General features: G+C 37.1%; 2 protein-coding genes across 4 annotated transcripts; both read right to left on the bottom strand.

The window, feature by feature from the left end:
- Positions 1-267: 267 nt before the first annotated feature.
- On the bottom strand, positions 268-2,713 carry LHCA2 (photosystem I light harvesting complex protein). 2 transcript variants are annotated; one of them, XM_077394239.1, is made up of 5 exons: positions 2,559-2,713; positions 1,867-2,049; positions 1,730-1,767; positions 820-1,334; positions 268-521 (listed from the first exon to the last, which is right to left on the bottom strand). In XM_077394239.1, exons 1-5 carry the CDS (start codon positions 2,612-2,614, stop codon positions 504-506), a joined length of 810 nt encoding a protein of 269 aa, XP_077250354.1. In that variant the 5' UTR covers positions 2,615-2,713; the 3' UTR covers positions 268-503. The 2 variants fall into 2 exon arrangements, with proteins under 2 accessions (XP_077250354.1, XP_077250355.1); XM_077394240.1 differs by lacking the exons at positions 1,730-1,767; positions 2,559-2,713 and having other exon boundaries at positions 1,867-2,070.
- A 2,251-nt stretch (positions 2,714-4,964) lies between these two features.
- On the bottom strand, positions 4,965-23,201 carry LOC143889862 (uncharacterized). Of its 2 annotated transcripts, XM_077394238.1 has the most exons (14): positions 23,079-23,201; positions 22,748-22,856; positions 19,777-19,918; positions 19,489-19,625; positions 18,376-18,577; positions 18,031-18,269; positions 17,210-17,321; positions 16,968-17,112; positions 9,151-9,296; positions 7,901-8,073; positions 7,336-7,665; positions 7,181-7,236; positions 6,861-7,063; positions 4,965-6,772 (listed from the first exon to the last, which is right to left on the bottom strand). In XM_077394238.1, exons 2-14 carry the CDS (start codon positions 22,802-22,804, stop codon positions 5,409-5,411), a joined length of 3,306 nt encoding a protein of 1,101 aa, XP_077250353.1. In that variant the 5' UTR covers positions 22,805-22,856; positions 23,079-23,201; the 3' UTR covers positions 4,965-5,408. The 2 variants fall into 2 exon arrangements, with proteins under 2 accessions (XP_077250353.1, XP_077250352.1); XM_077394237.1 differs by lacking the exon at positions 23,079-23,201 and having other exon boundaries at positions 22,748-23,050.
- Positions 23,202-24,031: the final 830 nt, after the last annotated feature.

Here is a 24,031-nt window from a genome sequence, read left to right as displayed (position 1 = left end):
TTATGAATAAAATCTCTAGCACTCCCTCAATAGCTTTAGCATATGAGAAATATAGTATAACAAAGTATAGTTTATGGAGGACAGGACAATTAAAAAGGGTGGAATGGAAAAAAAAAGAATGGGGTGGGAATATCAGCCCTCAAAATTCAGGGTCTGTTAATGAAACTTTTAACAGCCCCTGATTTGTTCCATAATTGTAACAGATTATGTATATGCACAAAATGATAATCGAGTGACTTTTAAGTAATGAGATCCAAAGGGAAGGTATTGTTGCTAACAACTTTTAAAGCTGCCTGTTAAGGCATCAGACTAACTATTTAAAAACACAGTAGTTATTTGTACACAGCATTGACATAGTATAGAAGAGATGAACAGAAACACAATACAAGTCTAAATGATACAGACATCCTTTGCAATCACACCACATTTCAACGCTCATCCTAACAAAAGATTTACCACAATTTCCCCATTTTCAATCTCAGTAATGTTCTCTGGTGCTTTCTTCACTTAGGTGTGAAAGCCTGCACAAGTGAAAAACAGAGTCAAAGTTCAGTAAGGCGAAAACAAAGAGAGGAATGCCATTATTAAACAAGGGAGTGTGGATATCACATCCTAATAATTATAATATGTGAAATGATATTTTCCTCCCTCTTTTTCGGCATTTCCACCCCAGCTTAGTCTGATTAATATGCATATCTACATGCACTAATCTGTTTATGAATGCTTTATGGATACAAGTATATTGGTCTTTTTGTATAGGCATTTGAAATGAGTGTTTCTTGCATGAAATACACCCAAGAATTTGGTGTATGCACTTACAGCAAAAATGGTGGCATGGCCGGGATCGGCAAGGTGGGCAAAGAGGTTGTCAATGGGGCCAGTGCCTGTGTAAATAGCTTGGAACCATGCACCTATTACTGCTAACATAGCCAACCTCCCATTCTTAATCTCCTTTGTCCTCAATTCCTTGATCTTCTCAGGAGAACCACTCCCCCAGCCAAGCGGGTCGAACCAAAGCCCACCTGGGTAGCCCACATCTGTCCCAGTGAGCTTGTTGTTGGGGAAGATAGGGTCGGTGTTGACGCATCCAGGCTTGATAATGTCAGCCCATCTTCTCCCCTCAGCCCAACCAATTAAGATGAGCTCAATAATAAAGAGGGTGGTTTTGTCTGTGAAGTACTCCAGTTCTCCAGCAGAGTACCATGAAGGAGTGTTTAGGATACCTATCTTTGTTAGAAATTCAGGGATGAAAATACCAGCAGCCCCTAGCATTGCCCATCTGCAATGCACAATCTCTGATTGTACATTCCATTTCAAGCTCTCTGGGTCAGAACCTGTTCATTAAACCAAACATTTCAAGGTAATCTATTGGAGATCATATAAATTAAAATTTCAATGATTTGATTTAAATTTAAATTAATACATTCATGAATGAACTGTTCTTTCAATTCTTTTGGGAGGTATTTTTCATTATTATTTTGTGCTACTGATATTTGCACTTCCATGGTTTGATAATTGTACAAATTTGGCTCGTCTTGTCTTTTCTTTTTTATTTGGCTTTTGAGAGCTTTTGGGGATCCATAGTAACTGTTGACAGCTTTTTAAATAATAAAAGACAAGATGAGTTAGTGCAATTATCAAAACATAATAGTGCCAATATCAGTACCCTTATTTTGTCTTTTTTTCTAAATCAATATACAAAAAGCTCTGAATTAAAGCTTGAACTTACTGAGACCAAGAGGGTCAAATCCAAAATCTCCTGGAAGGCTGCATTCTCAGAATTGAAATAAAACATTGAGAATTCTCTCTCTTTCTCATGAAAAAGCAAAACAGAAAATGGGAAAAGGAAAGAAACTACTGATCAACCTGCCATCAAGCCATGGAGGAGGGGTGCTGCCTGGAAACCACAGGGGTCTTTCAGAGGCAGCTGCGGCCGACACAGAAAGGGATCGCCGCCCGGCAGTTGCCGCCAACTTGCCTTGTCTAAGTCTTCTTCCTCCAAGGAAAGCGGCCTTTGTTGCTCCCAAACCATTTCCACTCTTCTGAGAACTGCATATCACAGCCATTGAAATAAATGTCTGCAAAGAACTTTGATAAAACAACAAGAAGAAGAAGAACATCACCACTTGTTTTCATTTTTACTTTTCCTACAAAAAACTATCCCACTAAAAAACCCAACTCATATTTTCCTATAAAAAAAAAAACTATCCCACTGAAAAACCCAACTCATAGTTCCCTAGTTCTTGTTTCAGAGAAGAATTGCAGCAAAAACCCAACAAACACTTTCCTCCTTTTTTTTCAGCAAAGAATAACTGAACAAACCCATTTCAACTTTCAGCAAAAACCCGAATAATTTTTTATCAGAAAGGAACAAAACCCAATTTATCTTCTTCCAATTCAGAGCTAAGCAATGAGTTACAGAAAAAGATACCCATCTTTTTTCTCATTTTAATCAGCAAAGCATTAGTAAAAAAAAATGAATCTCACCATAAGTCAGCAAAAGAAAAACTATTAGAATTAGAAAATTTTATTCTGATTTTGGGTTTGAAGGGTCTTGCCTAGAAGAAGAAATGGCAACAGCTGCCACAGCAGAAGAGGCACAAACAGAAGCCATTTCAGCAATTGTCTGTCTATTGGCGTATTGGTGCTGCTCAAAAATAGTATGATAAGAGAGCTGTTAATGTACACAGGCCCATTATCTTTAAGGATAGGAGGAAGCTTTTCTATTCGCCCATATTCTGCCACGTTGAGCACATAATCTAGTATAAGCTTCTCCACCTCTAGATTTTGGCTGACAGGGATAATCAAGAAGCTAGTGGCTGAGCCACCAAAGAGAACGTGGAGAACATAAGATATGGAACGCGTGCCACACACGTGCCATGCACGTAAGAGATCTAGACCGTTCATCTGTGTCTCGACGGATGAGCTACAATGACCAGCAAATGGGTGGTTGTAAAAATTGATCAATAGTTGACATCAGCAGATAAAATCTTCTGATCGGACGGCTACGATCATCCATCCAGTGTGCTATTGGGCTACGCGGCTATGCCAACCCAGGATGAGGCCCACGAGATGAATGGTTGAGATCTCTTACACGTGTGCTATGTGTACATATAATTTCCCCTGCCTTTATTTAACTATAGAATTTCAGTACCATCTGATCTTGATTGCATAGCGATCAGGTTCGGGACCCATCAGCAGATTGTGTGCCCATTACCTTATCAGATACACATAGTTACAATGTTTGGGTTCCTGAATAATTTGTAGTATGAAAAATTCAGGAAATGTTCGAAAAGAGTTCGGGGAAAATTCAAGAAAAAAGCATTCATTTGATTGGCGCTCACATAGATAGGGTGTGCCCAAGAAATCAGCTCCATACGATCATCTCAACCCTACGATTTGTGGAGATAAAATGGACGTGTATAAACCTTCACAAATCTATCTATCCTCCATGGTTCGAATGGTTAGAATGATCCTATGGAGATGATTTTTTGGGCACACCCTATCTATGTGTGGGCCCATCAAATGAGTGCTTTGGATCACCCAAACAATGTGGCCCCCACTGTATTTTAAGCTAGTGTGCATATAACTTATCTACACTAGTGTGTAGAAACTCTTTTCTCTTCTTTTATATTTAAACCATCTTTATCTACTAGATATCTACTTATTTTAAAAGACATGACACAAGATAAAAAAAAAATGGAAGTATGGCTAAGTATATGTGCTTGCTTCATTAGAATGTGAATTCAGTTTTCACTACAATGCCTTTCCAATAATTTTGTAAAATTTAAAATAACATACGAGAATTGACAAATTATTAGTCATATTTGCACTTAACTCAAAAATTCACATTTAACTAAAAAATGCAAGAAATTTTGAATTATTCGGAAAAGTTTGAAGTCCAAAATGGGGGATGGAATTTCTTCAACAAATTTTAATTATTCGAATTTTGTAAATAAGAATGTAAGTATCCCTGCTCCTGCCTTCCAGTTAAGATGGTTTTGATATCAACTCATACAGGAACTACATCATGATATTTTTTCCCTTTAGGACACATCTGGATACCATGAATTGCTTTTCATGATAAATCAGTGTCTGCAAGTGGAGATGAGGGTGAAGTGGCTAAAAATCCGGAAACAAAATACTGGAAACTAGTGTCTCCAAGTGGTTGAAGTGGCTAAAAATCCGGAAACAAAATATTGGAAACTAGTGTCTCCAAGTGGTAGAAGTGGCTAAAAATCCGGAAACAAAAATTCTACTTAAAATCCGATCGACTGTTTCCTGATTTTTTGCCACTTCTACCACTTGGAGACACTAGTTTCCAGTATTTTGTTTATGGATTTATAGCCACTTCACCCTCATCTCCACTTGCTGACACTGATTTATCATGAAAAACAATTCATGGTAGCCAAACGTGCCCTTAGGCTTCATTTCTTTCAATGTAAAACAGGGGTAAAACAATTTTAGTGCCAACTTTTAATTATGGCTCTGTTTCTTTCAATGTAAAATGGACATAAAACAAATTTTACACTCATTTTTAAGTGTAAAATGTACGTAAAATTTGTTTTACACCCATTTACGTCGAAAGTAACATAGCCTAAGTAGAAAAATTTACGTCGAAAGAATGGAGCCTTGGTGGAAGCCACATGCTTGTTAATGAATTTAGTTGCAAGTCAGAAGTTGTGAAAACAACCAATTACTCCAAAAGCTGAGCTGTTAGGGTTGGTGCAAGACCTGTCCTGAGGCAATAGCTTTGACACCATGTGAAACAACCAGTTACTCTAAAGCTTTAGCTGTTAGGGTTATTTAATCAATTATACTTCAACAGAAGTGAATGTGAGGCGTGGGATATTTGCAGTCTATTCAGTTGAGAATGCATCTTTGTAAAAACATAAAATACTCAAAGATTCCATGCTGATGCTTTATAATGACATACATTAATCATAAGAATGAATGACTTATTCTTGGATTCATTTGTCAAGAGAGCTCAAGAATTAATCACTTCATTGAGAATACCAATCTGTAATTATAGTTAAGAACATACGAGAATACCAATCTGTAATTACAGTTAAGAACATCCGCGTATTAACTTACAGTGGCAGGACTGTTGTGGTGGCAGGACAGAATCTCGGATTCCAGTCTTTTTCGACTGTCATATGAACGTACACTAAATGAGCTTTCTTCTAAAATCAGTTTTTAGTTACAGAAGCAAAAAATCTCTTACAAGAAGATCAGATGACTGAAAAGACGGCCTTCACGTCTAAATGCCATTGTAATGCTTTCAATAGCTTATAAATAGCTTAAAGTTGGATGTATAGTTTCTGAAAGTTAAGTTCTTCCTAAGCTGTTAGAATTTGACTCTGATCATCGACACCAAAACTCTTCCTTTGAATTGAGCTCGAATTTCTTCAATTCCTAGGAAACGAACCCACAAAATCATCGGAGGATGATTCATCTGAAGAATGACATCGCTCTTTCGGAGCATTACTACTACTCCCCTCTTCCACCTTCTTATTCCCCGAAAAACTAGCTTTGGCTAACTCTTGTAACTTCCTCAATTCGTTCTTCGAGTCAGATTTCATCCCTTTGGGTCTCTTCACTTCTACCATCTTCATTTTGCTCCTCGGGTTTGATGCAAGCCCACTTTGTGAAGATGATTCCAAATTAGTCTTGACCGCACTTTGTACATTAGTGGAGGCCATGGCTTGATGTTCAGTAAGGCCCGGTGAACCGGGACTGTACAAGGGAACCACTGTTGCGGTCATGGAACTCAATGGGTCGACGCGTGGGGCCGCAACATTACTTTCCAATTCTGTCTCTGGACTTAGAGGAACAACTGGAACCAGGCCTGTTTTGGGTTGGGAGGATCCAGGAACAAGTCTAGACCAATGCTTTCTTGGAAGGAAAGGGAGGACAAGACCTTTTGCTACCCATTTAAGTCCCACCCTGAAAGATGGCTTTTGGGATTGTGGGAGTTGTAGTAGGCATTTGATTAAAGCATACCATTCATTCACTAGCTGACAGACAAAGCTAATAAGGAGGAGAGCCAACATCACTATGCCTATACCCCTTTGGTTCTTGAATGCATTCCAGTGACCTATATAGAAAGAAATCCCAAAGATACCTGCCTCACACACAAGGGATATAGTCTCTACTACCTGAACTCCCCTCCTTATATATGGTTTGAGAATAAACAAATACAAGAACTGCACCAATGTGATGCTCAAAGCTAAAATGCATTGGGTTTGTCCACGAGAAGGGTCTATCGGAGAATACGCCCCAGATATGAAACCCAAACATGCCCTTCGAAGAAGATCGATAACGATATAGGCTGACCTGGCACACCCCAAAAGACTCTCAGAAGGAGTCGCCGTGGTGTCTTCATTGCTGTTATCCAAGTTCACTGCCCTCATTCTCCCAATACCACTTTGCCCGCTGTCAATCCACTCGGGTATACTGCTCGGATCATCCCTTTTGATTAATACAAATACCGGAGGACCTTTCCGATCCTCAAACAGAATTCCAAACCTTGGAAGGAATGATAATGACAGCCCTTCCCGATGAAACCACTTTCCTATAGTAGGTCTCCCTGCGAAGAAAATCAACATCTTGGCACGACATGGATCACTGGCAGGTCCTTGCTTAACTTCTTTGTATTGGACAAAACTGCCTTTGAATATTGCAACCATTAGGAAGAGGCAAACAGATAAGAGAAATGCAGCGGGAACGGCTAATAGCAAAGCACCAGAGATGATCCCTCCAGTTGTACCACCTAAGTATAATATTTTAGGATATGAGTAAAACAAAATGCTAAGAGGTGAATTATTCAAACGTGGGAACTGCTAGTCCAGACTTATTACCTCTGATGACAAATGCTGATGATTGGCATATGCAAGGGAATGTGAGAATAAGGAGAAAAAGCTCAAATCTAGGAATGGAGAGTATCCCGTGAACCGATCTCTGAGTTCTCCATTTTAGCAAGACTAGTATTAGTAAATGCATTGCAAGTAAACTGCCAACTGCCACTCCAAGCCAGAACATATTCATTTCAAAGTCTTCCCATCTACGTAAGTTTAAGAAACAAGAAACACATGATTTTGGACAGAAAGTGGTACTTTCAACACTGTAGAAATCCATATTCCATATCAGAAAGAAAGCATTAAGTTAAAGCTGAGCCTACCCTGTATAATTATCCATTCTTTTGATGACATTGGCAGCAGATAATGGCTCTCCTCTCTGCAGCAAGGTAAACAATTAATATCCAAGTCCTCAGACAATAGGTTGGATTTTGGGGATTATTAGGACTTCATAATGAAATTAAACATAAGTACTCACCAAGAAATAGATGAAATATTCGGAAGAATCAAGAGGTAGTCCATAAGGAATGCCTCTCATGCTCACATTTTGTCGTCTGTGGAGTCCCCCAATCTCTGATTTACAGGGACCTGGATAAGAAGAGATGAACTCCCATTTCATAGACAATTTATTAGGACCTTCATATGGAGAAGGATAGTGGGGCCAGACATATGCGTCTTCCTTCTTCCATGGAAGCTTCTCGCGAGGAACAAGCCACCTAAGGCCTTTTGTAGTCTCAGAATATTCTATTGGTAGGCTAACTGAAAGCCAGTCCGAAAAAACAAAAACTTGCAGGTGTCCCACCGTTCCCTGGAATAAAAGATCATCTTGTTGGTGATAATCCACCATAAAATATCTCATGCTAGATATTCCACCAATGCTGGAACTCATTCTCTTGCAATTTGCAAATCAAACATATTTCTTATGCAAAACCACTAAACCAAACATATTTCTTATGCAATAAATTCAGATTTAATTTGCAAAATTAGCTGAAGCTCAAGACTTCACTAGAAAGATCAACCTTCCAAGCTTACTTGATACCTACCAGAAAATTTCTTGAAGGGTCTGAAATGACCAAGGTTGTAGGCCCACTAGTTAAATCTCCTATTGCCGCTAGATTTGATGTGGAAAGTGCAAGAACAGCAGCTGCTAGTGATGTTGCTAATAGCCCCGCAGTTACAAATGAGTGTAGTGCAACAGATATAGCAGGCACTGAATCTACAAGCTCACATATAGGGATCAGAGACAGATGGTCATTAATAATATAAACAATCTGTAGAAAATGATGGTCGAAAAAATCCAAACCAAGAGAAAATCAACGTAAAATGACAATCTCACCAAGCATACAAAGAGCAAAAGATTTACGTGGTTCGGCACAAAGGCCTACGTCTAAGGACAAGTCAGAGAGAATTCACTATAAGTAAGAGAGAAGATTACAATGGTTTTCTTCCAATCAATCTGAACCAGATAGACCTTAAAAAAAACACTTTATATGCACCTGCATAGAGCCATATCTCAACAAGAACCACATATTGGGGGTCAGTCTTTATCTAGTCCTCTACAACCATGACCGTATATTAGTCAATTTGTCAGTTGCGTTATCATCTGGATGAATTTTCTTCAAGTGAATACTTCCATCTGCCACCCACTCTCATATCTTGAGAATTCTCTCACATGCATATGTTTGGCCTTGAAATGATACACTTAATTCTTTGCTAAGTGTATAGTACTCTAACTGTCATAGTGCAATAATGCATTTCCTTAGGACTCTAAAACAACTTCTATTAACAACCTTATGTATTAGGAGTCACTCCTTATTTAGAAATCTACAACCATGACTAAACATTAGTCATTCTAACCCCAGGAATAGAAATAAATCCATATCTCAACACAATCTATACATGTCACTAAACTTCGAAATGTATAAGACTCTTGATGACCTAATAAGACATGTTACATGTGACCATGATGTGCTGGTAGCATTTTATGACAAGAAAGCCACTACGAAAGCAGTTACTTTGAGTAACATAATAGACAGTATTCTTTCAGGGATAATGACAAGGATCATAATCATTATGAAGAAAATCGATTGAGCAAGAAATAAGAATATTTGGGAGAACTTTTATCATCCTATCTCACTTCAGAATTTACTATGTCTTTTCTGTTTTCAATCTTGATGTGCTAACGACCAAGAGATGAAAAGAAGCAAAACAAGGACAATAAATAATAATTACGACCATTCAAAATAATAATAATAACAATAGTAATTGCAACAGATAAAGAAAGAAATCCTACAGTGCCTCACTTCCAATTGATTAGAAGCCAAATTTTGATTTCCCGCAATATCTTTTGCTTTGCCTTCAGGAACAAGAACTGAAACCACATTTTCAGATTCTGCCAGAATGGTCAATGAGTAGAGAGCTTTTGAAATCTCTTTAAATCTGCATTACAAGAATTAAACATGATAAGAATTTAACTGTAGAAATCTAACATAGTGAGGAAGATACATGCATTTCTACACAACAATCAGTAAAAAAGTTATAACTTTTTATACATCTGGGGATAGTTTTACATTTTATGTTTTAAAATAATACACCATACATCAGAAATACATTGTTACACATTTTTCAATGATTTGGTTCTCATGGTTTCTGGTTCTGAATCAGACACTAGCTTTAGCCGAAGTGACCTTTTTCTTAATTTTCCTCGGATTAAATGACAAGAAACATATGAAATCTAGCGTTGGAGTAAACATGAACTGGGCAGGTAATGTTCAATTTCAATGACTGTTGAGTATGTATGCCAAACAGTCAGCTATGGATATTGTTCCATGCAAGGAACTCACTGTTGGTGGGAATTTGGTGATGGCAGAAATCTGATGAGTTGGTTCAAGGCGCGTAATCGCTTTCCTTAAGACAAATTTCTCCCCCACCAGTTGTGTGCAAAGGGGATCCGCGAATTGCCTCCAAGATACAATGAAGCTTTGTAGGAATGTCTTACAAATGTTTGATGACACTTTGCACAAGTGGAATCAAATCCAAAACGCCTTTTTAAGAACTTCAAGCCTTTGAGAAAGACACAGAAACTGTTTCTGCAGAAAACAGTCTTTTGTGCACTATTTAATGAACAAAACAACTATGATAAAACAAGGGAGTAGAAAATTACTAGAGAGAAATAAAAGTACTATAATAACTGATTTTCAGTATATATAAAAGTCAGATTCTGCTATTTTTATAGAGCATTGATGTCTCTTCATTAAGGGAAGCATCCCTTCATGACATCTCTTTGATTGGTTTGAATAATCATCATTTGATTACATCCTTTTGTGATTTAAGTGTTTTGGATCATCCACAAGGTGTCCCTTGTGTTTGAAAATCATCAATGACTGTTGGGAAGCAAAAGACATGAAGGAAAGTTGAAAAACGGAAGTGTAAAGCCATGTCCATTTCTTCACAACGGATAGATTTTCGAACAGTCGCGGTCGATCGGACTACCGCGGTCGCCCGCCGACATGCTCTTGTCCATTTTATTTTTTACGATCCAAAGAACCGCAGTCGACCGGGATTCCCGCGGTCGCCCGCCCACACCTTTCTGGAAATTGTTCATACTTCCAGGTACCAATCCGCGGTCGCTTGGGATACCCTGGTCGACCGGCCCTATCTGAAAATTGTTTTTCTAATTTAAATAAAACTTGTGAAAATTTATTTAATTTTCTCAACATCATTTTGCAAAATCCTCTAACAATCCCCCACCATTTTCAAAATGAAAATAATTTCTCATAGGCGTGGAAACCTTATGCATAAATGAAAGTATCACTCGATTTGAACCTTCATTTAGTGTAAACACATCAAAGTTAGTCAGAATTGCATAGTAGACGTATCTTCGAACTAGCTATTCTATTTGACTAACCGGACACATTTCCACACACAAGATTTCGTCTCTATAGGCTGTTTCTAAGAGCCGACACATGTATTGGCCTTGTGTCTATATCTTGGTTTCATGAGCGCTCTAGAGACTAACCAAGTCTCATAAGAAGCGGCACCACTCCCACACTCACATAGGTAGACTTATCAAGATTATCCCTGTAACTAAAACACTCCAACACTCTGTTATAAGCCTATTAAGAGCCCATTTGCTCATCCTTACCCTTTTAAACATTACAGGTACCAAGCACTTTACCTTGGGATGAAAATAATGAATATTATAGTGCTTGCAATCACTCCATATGATGTACTTGTTGGACCCATTGAACTCAAGACTTGATGTTTATTCAAGTGTTGAGTCGAGGTTCCATCATTGGTGACTATTGGTTAATGGCTTTAACCCCATTCCTACTGATGTTTTACACATCATTTCTCTTGCAAGAGCTTTAGTCAACGGATCGGCCAAATTTTGGCTCGATCTCACATAATCAATAGTTACAACCCCATTGGTCAGTGACTCTCTTATAGTACTATGTCTAAGTCCTATATGTCTAGACTTACCATTATAAACATGATTATATGCCCTTGATAATGTGGCCTGACTATCACAATGGACATAAATCGATGGCATTGGTTTAGGCCATAATTGGATTTTCAATAATGAATTCCTAAGCCATTCTGCCTCTTTACAACATGCAGCCAAAGTTATAAACTCTGCCTCCATAGTAGTAGTAATGCATGTTTGCTTTTTAGAAGCCCAGGAGATAGCTCCTCCACCAAGAGTGAATATCCATCCACTGGTTGATGTATGGTCTATCCGCTCAGTTATCCAACTGGCATCAGTGTATCCTTCTATCACTGTGGATACCCACTATAACATAAACTATAATCCATAGTCCTCTTTAAGTATTTAAATACTCTATACATTGCATTCCAATGTACAAAACCAGGTCTACTTGTAAACCTACTAAGTTTACCTACTGCAAATGTTGTGTCTGGTCTAGTACATGTCATAGCATACATGAGACTGCCAATAACACTAGCATACTCTAGTTGAGAAATGATCCTACCATTATTAGGATATAATCTCCCACTAGGATCAATAGGTGTTGAAACGGGTGAACACTCAAAATGATTAAACCTTTTGAGTACCTTTTCTATGCAATGAGATTGGGTTAGAATCAAACCATTTGTCATTTCTTATGATTCTTATTCCCAAGATTACATCTGCTTCACCCATGTCTTTCATATCAAAGTTTTGAGATAAAAATAATTTAGTACTTCGAATATATTCAATATCTGTACTAAATATTAACATGTCATCCACATATAGACATATTATAACACCTATATTACCTTCAAACTTACTATAAATACATTTATCTGATTCATGTATTCTATAGCCATTAGACACTAAAACTTTATCAAACCTTTCATGCCATTGCTTAGGGGCTTGCTTTAGACTATACAAAGTTTTGATTAGTTTACAAACCTTATGCTCTTGTGCTGACAAAATGAAACCTTTAGGTTGTTCCATGTATATTTCTTCATCCAATTCACCATTCAAGAATGTAGTTTTAACATCCATTTGGTGAATATGAAGTTTGTATATGGAAGCAAGAGCAATCAAGACTAATGGTAGTAATCTTAGCAACCGGTGCATAAGTGTCAAAGTAGTCAATACCGGGTTTTTGTGTAAACCCTTTAGCAACTAGTCTTGCCTTAAACTTCTCTATTGACCCATCTACTCTCATCTTCTTCTTGAAGATCCATTTACAACCTATTGGTTTTGACCTAGGAGGTAGGTTAACCAAAATCCAAGTCTTATTTCCCATGATTGAATCCATTTTGTTATTAATTGCTTCCTTCCAAAAGGCATCATATTGTGATTTTATGACTTCTTCATAGGTTTTAGGATCACTTTCTACATTCAAGTCTAACATTATAGAAGTTGAGTTTTTCTCTTGCTCCTTCTACTAGATAGGTAACAAAGTCAGGACCAAAACTCTTTTCTTTTCAATCTCTTTTACTTCTTCTTATTTCATTAGTTTCACTTACTTCTTTTTGAAGTTCTAGAGGGGTTTCCATGGAAGTACTAGATTCAACTTTCTTTGGAATTGAAGTAAATCTATTTTCATAGAAAATATCATCTCTTTTTTTTGAAATGGAGAAAATATCATCTCTTGATTTAACTATAGTGTTTACATCAAGAAAGTCATTGGGTTCTATTACTAGAAACCTATAGGCCTTGCTATGAATAGCATATCCTAAGAAAATACATTCAATACCCTTTTCTCCTAACTTTCTTAACTTAGGCTTAAGGACTTTAACTATAGCCCTATAACCCCAAACCTTAAGGTAACTTAAGTTTGGTTTTCTTTTCTTCCATAACTCATAAGGGATTACACTAGTCTTTTTATTTGGAACTCTATTTAAGATATGACAAGCAGTAAGTAAAGCTTCTCCCAAAAAACTTTTGTTTAAACCAGAATTCACAAGCATTACATTAACTATTTCAGTTAAGGTTCTATTTTTTCTTTCAGCCATTCCATTTTGTTGTGGAGTATAAGGGGCAGTAGTCTCATGAATAATGCATTCCGATTCACAAAAATCAAGAAAGTAATATTCACCACCCCTATCGGATCTTAGGCATTTAATAGTTGATCACATCGATTTTCTACTTCAGTTTTATATATTTTAAACTTTTCTAAACCTCATTTTTGTGACTAAGGAGATACACATAACAGTACTTTGAAAAGTCATCAATGAAGGTGACAAAGTACCTTTTGCCTCCTCTAGTGGGGACACTATGTATATCACATACGTCACTATGAACAAGGTCTAATAAGTGGTGATCTTTGTTACGATCTTAGTTTGCATGCATATCTTGCATTTGTCTATCAAGTCATGTTGATACTTAGGAATTAATTATAATTTAACCATATCATCCATTTTTCTAGTATTAACATGTCCTAAGCGACTATGCCATAAAGATAAAAAGAATCAACAACATAAGCAAACACATTCACTTTATTGATATTCAATTTGAACATTCCCTCATACATGTATCCCTTCCCAACAAAGGTACCCCCTTTAGAAAGAATAAATTTGTCAGACTCAAATACAAGTTTGAAGCCATTCTTGTTAAGAATGCTTCCAGACACCAAATTCTTTTTAACTTTTGGTACATGATAGACATCGGTCAGAGTGAGACATTTTTCAGATGTGAATTCTAATTCCACCTTTCCTCTTCCTTTGACTTCTGCTGTCGACGAATTGCCCATATAGAGTACACTTCCATCTTCAACCAATTCATAGGATGAAAACAGATTCTTGTCTTTGCAGACATGCCTCGTCGCGCCCGAGTCAATCCACCAATTATTGCCATCTTTAAGGACATTTGCCTCTGAAATCATGGCTACAAACTTTTCTTTGTTTGTTGGTGCACCCGGCTTCTTATCCTTAAGAAGTCGACACTCACTCCTTGTAATGGCCTAGTTTGCCACAATTGAAACAAGCCCTTTCCTTTTCTTGTTCTTATTGAACTTCTTTTTAGGAATCTTGTTTCTTTTCCGATTGCCTTTTCCTTATTGGTTCGATTCCTTGAAATTTTCCACCAAATGGATTTTAGAGGATAGAGGTTCATGCTCTTCTTTATTATCTCTTATCCTTGACTCTTCCTCAATCCTGAGGCATTGAGCCAAATCATCAAGAGACATTTCCTCTTTCTTGTGTTTAAGACTTTTTCTAAAGTCTTTCCAAGTTGGTGGAAGTTTGTCAATTATCAAAGGAACAATGAAAGAGTCATCAAGAAGAATACCTTGCAAATGTATTTGACTTACTATATGTTGAATTTCATGCAACTGATCAATAACTGGCCTACATCTACCATGCAGAAATTCAAAAACCGACTTACAGTAAACTTCTTGCTACTTACATCTTCTGCCATGCACTTTGCCTCAAGTGCAGTCCAAATCTCACTTGCTAATCCCATGCTTTGATATATGTCGAAAAGTGAATCCGACATAGTATTAAGTATATATCCTTTGCAAATGTAGTCATCTTGTTCCCATTTTAGCCTTACACGAGCCTGCGCTAGAGTCTCATTTTCAACCGCCACCAGCCTTGGAGTTGTAAGAACACGAACCACCTTGAGCGAAGTGAGAATGAAGTGCAACTTCTTCTGCCATCGCTTGAAGTTTCCTTTGTCAAAACGTTCAAGTTTGACGAAGTCTTGAGTCATTTGACGAACCGAAAACAACGCCATTGAAGCACTTAGAAACAACGATAACCGAGAAAAAATTGTCTTAAGATTGTTGGTGGGAATTTAGAAATTTGATGAGTTGCTTCAAGGCCCCGTAATCACTTTCCTTAAGACAAATTTCGCCCCCACCAGCTGTGTGCAAAGGGGATCCGCGAATTGCCTCCAAGATACAATGAAGCCTTGTAGGAATGTCCTACAAATGTTTGATGACACTTTGCACAAGTGGAATCAAACCCAAAACGCCCTTTTAAGAACTTCAAGCCTTTGAGAAAAACAAAGAAACTGTTTTTGCAGAAAACAGTCTTTTGTGCACTGTTTAATGAACAAAACAACTTTGATAAAACAAGGGAGTAGAAAATTACTAGAGAGAGAAATAAAAGTACTATAATAACTGATTTTCAGTATATAGAAAAGACAGATTCTGCTCTTTTTATAGAGCATTAGATGCCTCTTCATTAAGGGAAACATCCCTTCATGACATCTCTTTGATTGGTTTGAATAATCACCATTTGATCACATCCCTTTGTGATTTAAGTGTTTTGGATCATCCACAAGGTGTCCCTTGTGTTTGAAAATCATTCATGACTGTTGGGAAGCAAAAGACATGAAAGAAAGTTGAAAAATGGAAGTGAAAAGCCATGTTCATTTCTTCACAACGGATAGATTTTTGAACAGTCGAGGTCGATCGGATTACCGCGGTCGCCCGCCGACATGCTCCTGTTTATTTTATTTTTTACGATCCAAAGAATCGCGGTTGATCGGGATTCCCGCGGTCGCCCGCCCACACCTTTCTGGAAATTGTTCATACTTCCAGGTACCAATCCGCGGTCGCCCGGGATACCCCAGTCGACCGGCCCTGTTTGAAAATTGTTTTTCTAATTTAAATAAAACTTGTGAAAATTCAATTAATTTTCTCAACATCATTTTGCAAAATTCTTTAACACTCATATCGCCCAACAACAGTTCTATATGAAAAACATTCACATGGAAAATCTCTACTTTCCATAGTTCCTCCTATTAAATTTATTGATAGCATTAAATTTGTCAATGGGAGGTGTAATAGTAGGGAAGGAATCAGATATGTTTGTGACCAAATAAGGTGACTTCAATGCGATAGAAGGTATTAAAGGTGAGAAACATAAAACATATTAAAGGTGAGAAACACTCACTAACAAAGTTAAATCATTGTGCAGAACACTCGCTAACAAAGTGAAATGTACATTAAAGATGTATAGAATTAAGTCCAACACTGCAAAAATTGGAAAGGGATGCAATAAAAAATAATGAGTAATGCTAGGGAAACCGAGAGTACCACCGAAATGGGGACCCGACAAATGGGTTCTCGCCACAATATCACAAGTGACGTGTGCCAACCCTTAAATTTAGGAAAATCAACCAAAGCAGTCTTTTTTGTGTACACATGTCACATTCTCATGGCAGGTCCCTTGATCGGTGGTACTCTCGGTCTCCATATCATTTTCCAAAAATAAAAATGCTTCATAAACAGTTATCTTAATGAATTATGAGATTGTAAAAATGTGGCAAGTTACATGATAGTGAGGTGGGTTGTGAAGAGGGTTTCTCTGAAGGTGGGACTGGAAAGCACAATCAAGATAGAAAAAACTGGAATTTTTAATGAAATAATTTTTTTAATTTTCAAGATCAAATTGAAAAAATTGGCATTTTATCCCAACACAACAGTGGTAGGGAAATGATATCCAATCACAGTTCTGAATTCATAGATGCTGTTTCTCATTTCCGGTTACAGAAGATCCCATACTCTCTAACATTTCCCAACTAAGAACGCCATGAAAGTAACTGTGCATACACGGTTATACGGGAAATGCATGAGTTTGAACAAGAAAAATTCAGGATTGACAATGTAACAAAGTTATCAGTTTTCAAATGTCATTATATGCACCTGCCTTGCAAGTCTGCCCCCTTCAACTTGTATCCCAGAGGCATAGAAGCCAAACACTGGCTTCGTAAACTCAACTACTACATTGATATCAGACTTCTTTGTAACTTTTGGGGAGCTAGTGCTTATACTTACACCAGGCTTCGTAAAATCTACAAATAAAAGCACCCATCATTTTCTCTTATGAAATTGATGTGAATTTCCAGACATTTTAAAATAAAAATAGCTGAGCAAGCATGAAGAACATACCATAGAGAAAGACAATTGGTCTAACAGGAGAGACTGCCGTTCCTGATCGTCCAATAAGAGAAGAAGATTCAAGTTTCACTGAGATAATCTGAGTACCCGAGACATTTTTGAGCTACAAAAACACCAATATGGAATTACCTGTCACTTATAACTTCCATGGTCCTGATGATATCTTGTTGATAGTTCCATTTATTCTCATGGAAAACAAAGAAATTTCAGAGAATGATTTTTGCAATATGCTCCGTTAAATTTTGCAATTCTATGATTTTTCTAAACATGCTCAATTGGCCTTACTTGTTTAACCAGAGACCACTAGACATTGTGTGTAATTACTTCTTTGGTCCAATTAATATTTGGTTTTGGAGGTTGTGTATTGAAGACTGCAAAAAAAAAAAAAAAAAAATTCACATCTTATACGCATTTGAACTAGGATGCAATGTTGGAACAGTTTCATACTTGAACATGATCTGCATAATGTCATAATATGTTTCCTAAAGTTTTTCTATGTAATATAATAAAATTTTAATTACTATTAAAAAAATTAATTATTCATAGAGATCACATCAATTTTTGGCATGGCGTATTTAAGTAGCAGAGCCTTAAAACTGATAGAAATGTTTTTTTTTTTTTTTTGAATGGTCGAAAACTGATAGAAATGTTAACAAAATTTCATCAATGCCAGCAAGAAAAACAATTTCAACTGCAAGTTTGATGACCATACTCTTCAAATTTGAAGTGAAACTGACAGCTTATCAACCTAAAGCAAAGAGACCCTTAAAATTTGGTATAGACATAAATCCAATATGAAGTTCAGTGCTTACTTCAAAACCAAATCGACGGTTTGCATGATTTCCACTACGAATAGGAACCAAGTAACCATCATTCACATGTAACACACTCAGGATGCCTTTTGTAGAGTTGATTACAGGATCACTGAAATCCAAGAAAATGTTCAAGTCCTCCATTTTGTTTGTAGCAAGGACAGTTCGTGGCACCTCACTGATCTCCAATTCATAGGAAGGAATTGATGCCCATAAATCCACATATACGGGTCTTCTATCTGAACCATTTGACAAAAAAAGAAAAGAAAAAAGAAACAGAGGAAAATGTATGATCATAATTGCCATAAAATAAAGTCTAGCAAACTGTAACTTTAAGTTACTTACCAAAACGAACAACAACAACAGAACCATTTGTTCTTGTAAATAGATTTCCTGCCCGGTCCGCACAAATGTTATTAGCCATTTTAACTTGTACGCGCCCATATAAACTGCTCATGGAGAGATTAATGACCAAGCTGTATTTGATATAGGGTTCAACCATTCGCAGTGTTGATGCATCTACACTGCCAGGCCCATTAACCAAGACCTACAAAAAAACATGATTGCATGATAAAAACCTTGATGGAACAATCTAATTAAGTAAACCAGGGAAATTAAAAGACAACTAGAAGTTGTGCTCTAGAGTCTAGACTAAGTATAAAAACTGACAGTTGGACCGCAAATGGGACACTAACACGAAAATGGAAGCAATAAAAGTGATTCACTCCATTGGAGATTCTGAAAACTTGGATATATGCAAGTTTAATATTCAAAGTCCTATCTGCATGGAAAACTATAAGTTAATATTCAAACACTTTATGCATGGGAAACTATAAGAACCATAGTATGGTGGCATGGGTTTGTAATTCTATATTAGCGTCATTTATTGTGAAGATTTAAGAAAACCTTGCAGTGCTTGAAACCAAAACAATGAGGATGGCCTGCTGGACTAAAAGGAAATGTAATTCATAGTGACAAATCTTGTTCTTGGATTTTCTCGTGAAGGTACATTTTTGTCTTTTTCTGGAACATTTCAGGAAAAATAAAAAATAGTTTAAAAATAAGTGAATTGGTGTGAAATAAAAAAAATTTTCAATAAATTAAAAACATAATTCGTGAAAATAAAAAAAAATGTTATTAAATTCTCACGAAGAAAAAATTCACAAGATTTCAAAATATTGTAATATTTTGATCTTTTTTTCTGTATTTGTTGCTAGTTGATCTCATAATTTCTTCTCATGCATCATATTTTCTCAATTAGGAGAGCAAAATGGCTAATGGATGTATAAATCTAACAAGAGGCAAGCTTTTTTTTTAATCTTCAGTAAGAGTAAATGTGCACCATAGATATGCACTATCAAGCACAATGGGCATATTTGTCTTTTAAATATCACACCATAACTCTCCGGATAAGTTAAGACTTAAGAAAGAGCAACAGGAGATGGAGAACTAACTCACATCACAACTCGAAGCATTTATGCATTTGAAGCCACCTTGACCAGTGCAAGCCTCACTGAATGTAATGTCAACAGTGACATTTCCAGCATTTGTAAAACTTCTTTCACTAACAATGGATGCAGTTGGTGGTATGGTATCTGTTGGGGAGACATAAACCAAATATTACACCGACACAGCCATTACTATACAGGGAAAAGAGGAATTTAAAGTAAACAATGGATACTGTCAATATACATGACCAAGTTTACTATCAAATGAATTCACATGAAAATGAACTGGGGGTCTTACCAATGAACCACTTGTAAGCTGATGAGTTTCTCTCTCCAATTGAGGTTGACACATTGAGAAGAAAGTAGTGACCTTGATTTACAGTCAGGTTTCTCAATACAATAAAACCATTGTGAAATGAGTTCAATGGCTCTCCATCAAGCTGTTCAAGTTAGTAGGTTAGGCTTATTTGGGTTAAAGAGCTCTTGGAATGACCGTACACACACAAGCAATCAATATTTCAACAGCCCCAAGCCATAAAATTGAATTCATGCGAGAGAGAGAATATGCCATAATACTGTTAACTTGATCAATTATGCGATAATTACAAGAGCTCGATTCAAATTAAGGATTAAAAACTCTATCCCATGCTGACTCATTTTCACAAAAAAGACAAGTAAACTTGGAAATTCTTATGGCACTCAGCTAAATCTATATTATCTTTTGTTGTAACAATACAGCAATTTTAAAAATTTATATCATGGGTAAAACATTTTTTTTGGTCGTCATATGTTCGTATTACTCCAGGTTCTATGTTCTTGTTGAAATTTATTTGTTATTCTGACTTTGGCAATTCCTCTGTTATTTTTTACTAAGATTATCAAAAATCATTTCATCTCAGATCAAGTTTTTAATTAGTGATTCGATGTCGAAGTCTGAACAATATGTAGCCAAACTGTACCAACTAAATGCTAGTATTCAAGGCAAGCAAATATAGAATCTCTACACCTTAAAAGGTGTCTACTAAATGTCTTGCATAGACAATGAGAGTTTATTTGATGCCCCCTTTTTCTGCAAATCAAAATTCTAAATTGGAATTGTTGGGAAAGTTGCCTTGTTTCCATGTCTCTGCATTTCCTATTTCTATTAGGTTTTCTAATTGAAGCATATAGCCGATGAGAGTTTATTCGACTGTCCACACACATGATTTCGGGCGAAATTTCTGTATTTCGTGAATGTTTTGGTCGAATTTTAGTGGCAAGGATCTTACCTGGATTTCAGCTGTGATTTCATACAGAAATATTTCCCTGATTTTACAGGATTTCGGCAGAAATTACATACTGGAACTAAAATGTTTCCATTTAGATGATGATCGAAACCGAAACCTTGCTAGAGGGAGGATGCCTTTTCCAAGTTCATCTATTTGATAAGTCGCATGTTGTCTCCTCATCTTGGCCACAAAAAGTCCGCTAGAACATCTCTTCAATCGGCAACCGTACTATTGCTTCCTTAAAGTCTTTGGTTGTGCATGTTAGCCTTGCCTGAGGTGCTAAAACCCAACAAGCTTTAGTTTCCTAGCATCAAGGGCATTTTTATTGATTACATCTCACATCACCATGGGTACTGCTGCCTTAACTTACCAAAGGCCGAGCTTATATCTCGTGAAATGTTGTCTTTGTTGAGCGTGACTTCCCATTCACCATTGCCATACCTTCATTGTGGGCTACCTTCCCCTCCCCCCTGCTCTCCCTATTGGGTCGTCTCCCATGGTCAACCCACTTTTGATGGTTACTCCCCACACTCTTTCCCTCCCTTTGCACATGGCCGCCGTTAGACTCACTATCACCACTATGACAATCGATGGCAATCTCTCTCCGTGCTACCTTCCTCCTCCCCCTTAACCTCTCCATCCTCATCACCCTCCTCTATCGTGTCACCACCACCCTATTGACCTGTTGTAGACCTTGTCCCACTCTCATGCCACAATCTTGCATCATTGACTGCTATCAACACCCATCCTCCAATGGTGACTAGAATGAAGGATGGTACTCGCAGAGCAAAAGCCTTACTTCCTAGTCGTCACCCTCTCACCCTTCTCTCATAGAACTCTATGGCCATTGAACCTACATGCTACTCTCAAGATGTTGATGTTCTTCAATGGAGCTATGTAATGGCTGATGAATTCAATGCCCTTATAAAGAACGGGACATGATAGCATGTGCCATCCAATCCTCACAAGAACCTTGTTGCATGTAAATGGGTGCTTTGCATCAAATGGCGTGCTAACGGTACCATTGATTGATATAAAATATGTTTTTTTCGCAAAGGGTTTCATGCAATTGGAAGGCATCGACTATGCAGAGACGTTTAGTCCAATTGTCAAACCAACTATTAATCACACAATTTTAAGTCTCTCTCTCTCTCTCTCTCTCTCTCTCTCAAGGATGGCAGCTTCATCAGTTGGACATGCATAATGCCTTTAACCATGGCCTACTCAATGAGGAAGTATATATCACACAACCTCTAGTTTCATTGACAATTGTTTTCTTTCTCTATTTGCCGGCTTTGGAAAGCCATTTATGGACTCAAGTAGGCCTCACAAACACAGTGAACTCGTCTCAACAGTCAACACATTTCTCCATGGCCTCAGATTTGTGAGTACTCAATCAGATTCATCCACATTTATCTACTGAGATTCCATAGTGGTTATCATTCTACTAGTCTATGTCGAAGATATCATTATGAATGGTAATGGTTCAACAATACTCCGTCGTCTCCTTTACCTTCTTGGTTTTGAACTTTCTATTAGGAATTTGGGGCCTCCTAGCTTATTTCTTGGTGTCGAGGTTTGCCTTGTAGTTGAAGGACTATTTTTTCTCAAAGCTGGAAGATTGAAGATATCCTATAACGGACAAATATGGAAGGTGTGAAACCCTGTTCTAATCCTATTGACTATACACCTAAAAAAGTCTGCAATTTCTTGCATCATCCCACCACTGATTATTGGGCTGCCCTATAACAAATCCTACATTACTTAAATGGGGCAAACCCCTTACAAATGCAGATGCATAGAACTCAACAAGATGAAATGAACAAAAACAACTACTGGTAAATATAGGAACACTAAAAAATAGCTACCAAAAACAAGGAATACTCAAATAAACATAAGATTACTAACATGCTTTATACAACCGTCACTTCTCGAATACCCAAAGAAAGAAAAAAAGAAAGAAAAGAAAATCACAGAGCAAAGATGATGAAAGAAGCATACCTCACAATATATGGAACACCCATTATTCATACAAGGATTATGCCCATCTGGGTCCATGATAGAGTAGCCAAAAACAGCAGCAGTGAACCTTGCTCTAACTGGGGGTGCTCTGTTGAAACGTATAAAAACAGCTGATTCAGAGAACTCAAACAAAACGACCACAAAACACACAAAATATTGAGGAAGCTTGAACAAAGCCATCTCAGAAAAATGTAATCTATTTCACATCCAAAGCAAAAGAGAAGAAGAGAAACATTGGGTGGCAGTGCCAATACTATTTGGGTTTCAAAAGACTCAATGGAACAACTGCCAGTAGTGTCAGACACATAACTGCACATTTAAAGATGTTCACATTCCTCATTAAGAGCCCCTGGATTGCAGAAGATTTTAATCTTCCCAGTTGAATGTAATCCATTTATGTTTGTTGGGTGTGAAGGGTGTAACAGATAACAGATTGGTGGGGGGAAAACTTGAGTACAGCTATGCAGTATACTGTTTCTGCCACATTAACTATGCATTCTGCAAAAGTTGGAAGGGTAGAAATTAAATACCAAGTTGGGTCTTTTCGCATTTTCATGATTACTGATATTGGCACTACTATGTTTTGACTTTTTTCATTTTACAAGGGAAATGATACCAGCACAACCACGTTTTGATATTTGCACTAACTCATCTTGTCTTTTAATATTTAAAGAGCTGTTAAAGGTTATTACAGTTCCCCAAAAGCTCTCACAAGCCAATTAAAAAAGAAAAGACAAGCTGGGTTTGTGCAATTATTAAAACATGGTTGTGCTGATATCATTTCTGTTCCCATTTTATCATAAATGAGAAAGGCTACTGATATTTGCACTACCATGTTTTAATAATTGCACTTACTCATCTGGTCTTTTATTATTTAAACAGCTGTAGAAGGATATTTAGTTCACAAAAAGATGTCAAAAGCCAATTAAAACAGAAAAGACAAGCCGAGTTTGTGCAATTATTAAAACATTGTAGTGCCAATATCAGTAGCCATGTTAAAATACCAAGATGGATTTTTCTCTTTCTTCTTGAAAAAACAAAGTGGGTCCTCTATCATAAATAACAAGGTGAATCTTTCCCTATTTTTTTTTGGGAAATGATACTTCCACCCCGTTTTCCAGCATTCCACCCCCTTTTTTTACCATTTACCATTTCTTTTGCATGTAAAGTGGGTGTAAAATAAATTTTGTACCCTTTTTTCACTTAAAAATGAGTGTAGAATTCCATTTACACCCATTTTACAATGAAAAAGAGAGAAGAAAC

Source organism: Tasmannia lanceolata, unplaced genomic scaffold (assembly GCF_043159265.1).
Source record: "Tasmannia lanceolata isolate RefF3 unplaced genomic scaffold, GAP_Taslan_0.1 ptg000013l, whole genome shotgun sequence".
NCBI lineage: Eukaryota > Viridiplantae > Streptophyta > Magnoliopsida > Canellales > Winteraceae > Tasmannia > Tasmannia lanceolata.
The sequence above is the reverse complement of the archived record's forward strand: the minus strand, read 5'-3'. Positions and strand labels throughout refer to the sequence as shown.